General features: G+C 45.2%; 1 protein-coding gene across 1 annotated transcript; it reads right to left on the minus strand.

The window, feature by feature from the left end:
- Positions 1–494: 494 nt before the first annotated feature.
- adrb1 (adrenoceptor beta 1) lies at positions 495–2,751 on the minus strand. Its single transcript, XM_047608238.1, has one exon. The coding sequence runs from the start codon at positions 2,512–2,514 to the stop codon at positions 1,321–1,323; it is 1,194 nt and encodes a 397-aa protein (XP_047464194.1). The 5' UTR covers positions 2,515–2,751; the 3' UTR covers positions 495–1,320.
- Positions 2,752–8,923: the final 6,172 nt, after the last annotated feature.

The raw sequence follows: 8,923 nt of genomic DNA on the forward strand, positions 1-8,923 counted from the left end.
CTGTCATGGTTTACTGCTTCAGGCTTGTTCAAGTACTTATACACACCCACCAATCAGGCATAACATTATGACCACCTTCCTAATGCGGCGTAGGTCTCCTCCTGTGCCTCCAAAACAGTTTTGATTCACCAGAGAATGGACATGGACCCTCTGAGAGTGTCCTGTAGTGTCTGGAAACAGAATGTTGTTAGTGGGGGGGCTTTGGGTTGAGGGGAGGGGCCTCTGTGCATCATCCCACACATACCTGACCAGTTTGAGAATTGTTCACTTCACCTGTCAGTGGTCATAATGTTGTGGCTGATCGATGTCGATTATTAAGGGCTGTTATATTTGCTATTGTAATCCTGTGCTCTGAGCTAAACCAACATATTCTTGTAAACCTGAATGAAAATAAAGTTTTATGAATGAAGTGCATCTTGCATCTCCATCCTCCTCCTCCTCCTCTTCATCTTCATGTGGCATCGACGGAATAAAAATCCCAAACAGAGATTTCGCCAGTGAAAACTTCCTCTTTTCTTTTATTTGCACAGACGTTAACACACACACCACCTCACAACAGCATGTAAAGCCAGAGACATAGAGAGAGGCTCAAACTCCTCACTTCAGTGCTAAACACCACATACTACAACATGTACAGAGGGCCCGTGAACCCGGCCCCGTGCGTAACTCGCTTAACTGTAAAAGACTGATAAATAGCACAGAGATGTTTAATATAAACAAATACCTGTCGTACAAATTGCACTTGCCGATGGCTGTGAGGTAAAAAACACATCGTGAGCTCTGTACGTGACTACTCTCTCCTCCAATGCTTCGAAACAACAACCAGTTCATTACAGCGCTGTCATCTTCACACTGGAGAAAACTTGTGGGATGCGTCCGAGAACATAGAAATTTTAAAATTAAGGAACAACCCACAGGAGAGGACGCGCTCTCCTCTTCGCCTGCGGATTCACTGAATCCAGTTTGAGTTCACGCGACGTGATTTATCACCGAGGAGTTTGTATCCAGCAGATTCTTTTTTTTTAGGGTAGATTCGATTTGGCAAATTGGATCATGCCTCAAAGCTCGGAGAGAACATTGGTCCTGATTCCTTTTTTTCATTATTTTAAGCTTTCTGAAATATGGCTTTCTGGTGATTCCTCTTGACGTTTGAGTTGAGTGATGAACGGAATCACTAATGGCTCTTGCGCGTAACGTTCCCAACTCATGCTCAAAGTGCGCGTTTTTTTTTCGTTTGTTTTTTTTTTTTTTGTGTGTGTGTGTGTTTTTGATTTGTCACATCCAAAAAAAAAATAAAAAAAAATAGACAAAAGTTTTGCTTCACAGCTGAGATTCTGAGTGCGACAGCTTCGCCGTCCCCACCAGGCTGCTGTCGCTGTTGTCCAACCCGGCGCAGTCCGACCACATTCCCAGCGCGCCGGGCTCCAGTGAAGCGACGAAGCCGCCGGAGCATCGGGACAGGTCGCAGGAGCTGATGTGCAGCCTGCGGTCCGCCTGCCTCGGGCAGCACAGCAGCCTCTTAAACGCCTTCCTGAAGTCCGGGCTCCGGCAGTAAATGACGGGGTTGAACGCGGAGTTCACGTACCCCAGCCAGTTCAGGAACACGAACACGTCCTTATCCACCACCTCTGCGCAAAACACCCGCATGACGTTGACTATGAAGAAGGGCAGCCAGCACAGAGTGAACGTCCCCATGATGATGCCGAGGGTCTTCAGCGCCTTCTGCTCCCTGAGCGCCAGGATCTTAGACGGCCTCTTCTTGCACTTGGAGGTGAGTCCGGTTAAGGTGTTGTGAAACCTGCCCTCGCACTTGTCGATCTTCCTCAGCTGCTTTTTCGCCTCTCGGTACACGCGGGCGTAAACAAATATCATGACCAGAAGAGGAATGTAAAAAGAAATGATGGACGAGGAGATGGCGTACGCTCTGTTGGTGACAAAGTCACAGCACTCGGGGTCCTCGTAGCAGTCTGTGTCCACACTGTCCCGGGACCAGTGCATCAGGATGGGCAGGAAGGAGACCAGCGCAGAGATTGCCCAGACCACGCACACCACCGCTTTGGCCCGGGCTTTGGTTAACAAGCTCTGGTAGCGGAAGGGTGAGGTGATGGCCACGTACCTGTCTATGGCGATAACGCACAGAGTTTCGATGCTGGCGGTGACGCAGAGGACGTCCACGGAGATCCAGAACTCGCAGAAAAAGGAGCCGTACAGCCAGGAGCCGCGCACCGCGAGTGCGGCGCCAAACGGCACCACCAGCATCCCCATGATGAGGTCCGCGCTCGCCAGGGACACGATGAACACGTTGGTGAGCGTCTGCAGCCTCTGCGTCCTGGCTATGGCCACGATGACCAGGATATTCCCAAAAACAATAGACAGGACGATCAGACCCATCACCAGGCTCATGCCCGCCATCCACTGCTCGGACGCGGCTGCGGCGGATCCCGGGGAGTCTGACCCCTCGCTCCCCGTGCCATTGAGGAGGTTCATCGGCGAGGACGCGCCGCCGTCTCCCATGACGGGCTGCTGCGCTGAGTGCGGGACCAGGTCGGGCTCATCCAGGCAGTGCGAAGCAGCCTTCCCGCTCCGTCGCTGTGCTCCGCGCTACAGCTCCACTCTCGTTGCGCGTCAGCTCCATCTGGAGCTCCTCTCCAGCCCTGAGCTGCTGCACCGGCCAGGACGGCGGAGCATGAGGTGACATCACAGCCGCTCGCAGCCAATCATGCAGCTCAGCGCACAGAACCACCACGGCGATCAGCCTGAAGAGGCGAACAACACCTGAAGCTCAAACACGATTCGCCTCTTGCGAGTAAACGGCGCGTTCATTATGAGGGAGCAAGGCATTTATGACGAGCAGCTGTTCACACGTCCCAGTGTATGAGACCTGAAACTGTCCGAGTTTACCAATCCTCCAAATCATTCACTCTCTTTAACGTGATGAGCTAAATATGGACGTCAACTTGGACCCTGTGAACTACAGGGATTTCCCCGATTTCATGACTTGCCATCACAAACAAGATTGGTTTTCCCACTTGTCCATTTTATATTTATCTCCAAATATGAATATGTTTCCCATGGGCTACTGGTCAGGCCTGGACACAAATCTGCTCTCTGCTTCACATCAGCATCATCACGAGAAACAGTCTGATTGGCAGCCAACCGCTTCAAGTCCTGAAACATTTAAGCTTCTCTGTGTTATAAACTCATAGAAAAGACGTCTCCTTAAGGCTCAACGCATATTGTGAACGAACCGGTCTTTGTTTTCACATTCTGAACAAATGAAAGGCAGGACTTTCAAAGAGTGACACGAGGCCGGACGTCTCCTCCTCCTTGATGATGAGCATGAACCTGCGACACCCTTCGCGCCGGAGGCTGTGACCCGACATAACAAAACCCAACTCAGTGTTAGCATCTCGCCGAGGACACTCGTGGCATGTGGATGCTGTAACACCGGCTTTCCCGGCTTCAAAGTCAGTCTGAAACAAAACTACATTTAGTTGTCAGTTATTTTTGAGGACACACAGAAGCTGTTGCTGTCTGACCTTTAAATACAGTATAGATACAGAACAAATAGGCTGTTCAGTGTTCTGCTGGGAAACTTTTGGACCTGACATTCATTCATGTGGATGTTACTTAGACATGTAGCACCCACCTAGACCAGACCAGCCTGGCGCCCTGTTTCCAGACACAACAGGAAACCCTCAGAAGGCCCGTGTCCATTGGAAGTGCAAGGGAGACCTGCAGAATAGTAGGAAGGTGGTCATAATGTTATGCCTAATCATTACGCATGCACATTGGTGGCTCAATAGGTGCAGACAATATGTTTGTGACTTTAAATACAAAAAGGTAATGCAGATTTGCAGCTACAATAAGAGGAACTTTGTACAGATTTTAGACTATTTATTTATTTATTTTTGGAAAACAATAAATTCAACTAAAAGAAAAAGTCTTCTGGGTGCATCTTCACCACAAATGGTTCCTGTTAGTGTGGGAAATATACTTTACAAGCTTTATTTTTGGGGTCTGGTTAAAGCAAAAACAAATGGAGGGGGGGTTTTAGCAGCGTTGCCATTGGAGGATTTGCTCTCATCAGTTATTTCTTTATTATTTCTAACATCCTGCTCACGGGAGCAGCAACTCTGCTGGCGAATTTCTTTCAAAATTTCATAATCCCAATCACAGTTTTCTGGTAAATCTGCTCCGTGTGCACAAACAGAAGTGTGTTTCTGGATTTATTACCTTTCAAAAGCTCAGCTAAGTGCTCTTGACCACTGAGCAGCAGCAGCAGCCGCCTCCCACATACTGAACCTTCATGCAAGTTTTGCGCGCCAAACAAAGAGAAGAAGAGCAGGTTCAACTCGACTCCACAGCTTGCCCTCGGATGTCAGAAGTCAGAGTAGGTTTTAAGCATTTGAAGCGATGCCTCCTCTGTCCGTTAGGCCCCTGTGAGTGTCTGAGCGGAGGCACAAACTGGAACAACGCGTGGAACTTTTTCAGCGGCGCTTCTCAACATGGCTGCAGGAGCTCGGCGATATCTCCAATAACGGCCAATAAACGGTTGAGCAATCACAACAAGCTCTTTTCTCCTTCACCAAACCTGCGGCCGATAACGTTTCCGTCAACAATTAAACAAGCAATTTTGTTTTAAAAGCCACCTTTTATGCGCCAGAAACAATTAACCAGTGTCAACTTCGTGCACCATGTGAGTGTCATAAGAGGCTTACAAGCCCTTGAGAGAGCTTTTAAAAGCCTGAAAGGAGCCGTGTGCAGCTTCCTTTTATCTGATCCCTTGCATTCAGAATCCCCACGGCTCACTCCTGGGGTTTGTTTACTTTCAAATGAATATTCGTCTCAGTGTGTTATATCACTACAGGTCGCGAGAAGGCAGGAGACAGGCAACGGGAGAGGTGGCGCCTCGGAAGCTCTCGAGCAGCCGCCTGATTTGGTGAAAGCCTCTGGGATTAGGCCTCTGTAAATGTGTTTGTCCACTCCGGTGGTGGTTTCTACTGAGGTGAATGTGTGGCAGCACAGAGAGCAACCGGCATCACACAGGGTTAATGATGCTGTCAGGAAGACGGCGAGTTACAAGACAGAGGGCAGAGACACAAGCAGGAGGACGATAACAGCTCCACTTCAATTATTCTATTGCCACAATTTCCTGTAAAATGTGCTTAAAGGCAGGTCAATCGTTGAACCATGTGATTTGGTCAAATTCGAAAAACTTTTAACGCTCTTTGAAACCTGGTGCTGCCACCAAAGGAGTGTTATTTCTATGGGGTGGGGGGAGGATCTGGTCTAGGTCTAGGTGGGTGCTACATGTCTAAGTTAACATCCACATGAATTAATACCAGGTCCAAAAGATGCACAGCAGAACACTGAACTGTCACAAGACGGTTTAAAATGTTCATAACGTCTCCTGTCATAATGTGTCCGGTCATAATGTTGTGGCAGATCAGTAAACAAATGGCATGTAAAAGAATTTGTTTTTCATTTTCATTATTTAAATCATGCTAATAGTAAAACTGTTGCACAAAGTAGGTTATTTGCCTTAAACCAGGGGTGTCAAAATCATTTCAGGTCACGGGGGCCACTGCCCAATTTGATCTCTGGGGGGGTTGACATTTACATTTAATGACCTAAAATTTCACAAAACATTCATGAATAATCTGAAATTTCTTAAGAGACACATTTCTTCCATCTACAGTTTAGTTCTGGGTCTCAGAGATGTGGGACTCTGACTAAAACAGTGCGACCCTTAATGGAAAATTTGGGAGCAGCAGTTATTTCTGTTGAGAAATTGCAGTTAATGTCTTTTTTGTCATTTTTGCACTTTGCAAATTCATCACACTGGGCCTGACTGGACCGGCTGTATGTTTGACATCCCAGACAAAACGGTCAACGTGAAGATCTTTGTAGATCTCCAACATGTTATTTGTTATAAATCACTTTTAAATTACTGAAATTACATCAGCAATCAATGGGCAAACAAAGACATTTAAGTAATAAAATACCAGCTTTGCTCATATTTTGCATGTCTCTGGACAAACAAGGAGCACAATTATGATGTAAAAATAGATTTCACATACCTCCTGAGACACCGCGTCCTCATTTAGACTTTTATCCTCATAACTAGATACTAGTTGGTGTAAAAACATGGATTCAAAAGGGGACAAGGTACAAAACCTCATCAAATTTAAAGAACTTATTCATTTATGTTTATTAACTTGACTAGTTTAATATAACACACAAATTCTATCAACTGCAACGACCTATAACTTCGCTAATTAGCAAGTACTCGATTGAGGACGTTGGGACTTCATTATTTGGAGTTCTGTCTTTGCACAGTCATGTTTAGACATGTTTTATAGTTACATATTGGTGACTTTATTATAATAGTGAGTGAAATAATCCACATGTCCACGCATGAGGACATAATTTTTTTCCAAAAACTACTTCCTGTACAAAGACGATGCTTAGTTTTTATAGTCCCACTAATCCCAAATAAAGAGAAATGGATCAGGAGGTTAAATACAAGTGAATACTCACCTTTACCCGGGAAATGGTGCTTTAATTTTTTCTCTGCTAGGTGTTATGAAACAATGTAAAAACAGTTGTATTTCCTGCAACCGAGATGCACAGAGATGGAAAAAGAAACTGTAGGAAGGTCAAGACAACTTTATTAGACAGTCGGTTATGAAACAAAGTCAAAAGTTCACACAGGACGTAGGATAATATAAGACAGAACGTGACGTCTTGTTTCGTCTCGAAGTAAAAAGCGTTACAGTTACAAACCTTTGTGACTCATTGTAAACATGTAGATATGTGCTTGTGTAAAACTCCTGTTTTTTGTGCAAAAAAACAAACAAACTGAGCGAGGGCATAAAAAAAGAAAAAAAAGGTGGTAAATCTGGACGTATCTCACGTAAAGAACGAGTGAAAACATCAAATAAAACGTATTTACCGCACGCCGCAGTAACAGGAAGTCTGTCATCTGAGGTCGGCTCGAGCATAACGTGGCTTTGTGACAAATCTGCGGAGGGAGTGAGCTCATTAGCGAAAGCTTTTGATAATATCTCCCAGCGCCGGCTGCGCAGCGCTGGGCCTTTCAGTTTATTAACGTGCCAACTCAAGTTACATGACCTGATTCTGGAAAAATGTAAAGAGACGTTTTTGAGGAAACGGACGGAAACGGCTACGCTCTTTAAGTCTTTCCGGTCAGTTTCTTCTTGTCAAAGTTGACGCTTGGAACTCGTATTAAAGAGGAAAAAAAAAAGTGTTAAAAAATAAAAATAAATCAAGTGGGAAAGCATATCAGGAATTTAATGCCCACTGGCAGCCACTCAAGCTCATTACAGTTCATCATATAAAAAAAAAAAAGCCTCAGGGACAGAGCTGAGAAAATACAGTCGCAAAACTTTTGCAGTTGATTTGAAATAAATAACTTGTGGGAGTAAAATATTTGTAGCATAATGGAAGAATAGCGTTATTGCTTCTGATACAGTTAAAGTGTCATCAGTTTGCACCATCCATACAGTAACACCACCTCCTCCTCCTCCTCCTCCTCCTCCTCCTCTAAGGCACACTGGGACGAGCCATGCAACACAAATAAAACCCCGTGATGACATGACGACAATCGAACAGCCCATAACTTTTGAAAAAGCAATAAGAGGAAATGACAATAACAACATCCAACGTTATCATATTCCACGGCAGATCATCATTAGAGCGTCTCGCTCCCAATAGGTGGAGATGGAGTGAATAAACGCCTAACAGAGAGATTTTAATGAGGCTTTAACAGTGTGTAGCTGTAGCAGCAGCAGCAGCAGCAGCAGCAGTCGGTCGGTCGGTCGGTGTCATCAGCTCGCAAAAGTCCCTCATCGACAAAAAACAGGCACTTCATTCATGGCTTGGATAAGGGCAAATATTTAACGGTCTGAATCAAAGAAGCTCCTTGTGTCTCACGAATAATCACAATCAAAAGTACAATCAGTCACACGCAGCGAGGAGACTGTCGACAGGTCTCCGGGCTACGAGGGGAAGAGGAAAACGAACAGAGGTTAGGACTGTTCGCTGTGTGGGTGACAAACACGTGGACAAATGTTTACGGAGGCTTGATCGGAGCTGCCCCGAAGGCACCGTACGAGTCCTACGCACCCGGTACATGGAAATATACACCGATCAGGCATAACATTATGACCACCTTTCTAACATTGTGTAGGTCTCCAAAACATACTTGATCACGTTGGGATCTAGTGAATTAAGATACATAGATCTTCATGTTGTTCCTAAAGCGTTTTGCTTGTCTGCTGGCATGAAGGAGTGCCATTGCTATGGGGTGGGGGGGTCTGGTCTGCTCTAGGTGGGTGGTACATGTCTAAGTAACATCCACATGAATGAATACCAGGTCCAAACGTTTCCAAGCAGAACATTTATCACAAGATGGTCAATTTATTATTTATTTCTTCTGTTAGTGGTCTTAATGTTGTGGCTGATCGGTGCAACATGAGTATACTAATGCATAAAGAAATGGCACGTAAAATAAAATTTAGCTGGTAATTTAAATAATGTAAATGTTGCACAAAAAGAAAAAAGAGGTAATTTCTTGCATATTTTATTCCATAAAAACAAGCTGCAACTTCTGGGGCTGAAAATTAACCCAGGGGTGTCAAACACATTTCAGTTCCCGGGGGCCACAGCCCAATTAGATCTTAAGTGGGGGGGGGGGGGGGGGGGGGGGGGGGGGGGGGGGTGACCAGCAAGATAATAGCATAATAACCTATAAATAATTGAATTATAAATAATAAAATTATACATAAATTGTCACAAGATGGTCACAATGTTGTCGGTGGTCATAATGTTGTGGCTAAATGGTGTCTTTGCATACATAAAAAGATTTATTTATTTATTTATTTTACTGGCGTCCTAT

The sequence above is a fragment of the Mugil cephalus genome, chromosome 16 (assembly GCF_022458985.1).
Source record: "Mugil cephalus isolate CIBA_MC_2020 chromosome 16, CIBA_Mcephalus_1.1, whole genome shotgun sequence".
In the NCBI taxonomy this organism is placed as follows: domain Eukaryota; kingdom Metazoa; phylum Chordata; class Actinopteri; order Mugiliformes; family Mugilidae; genus Mugil; species Mugil cephalus.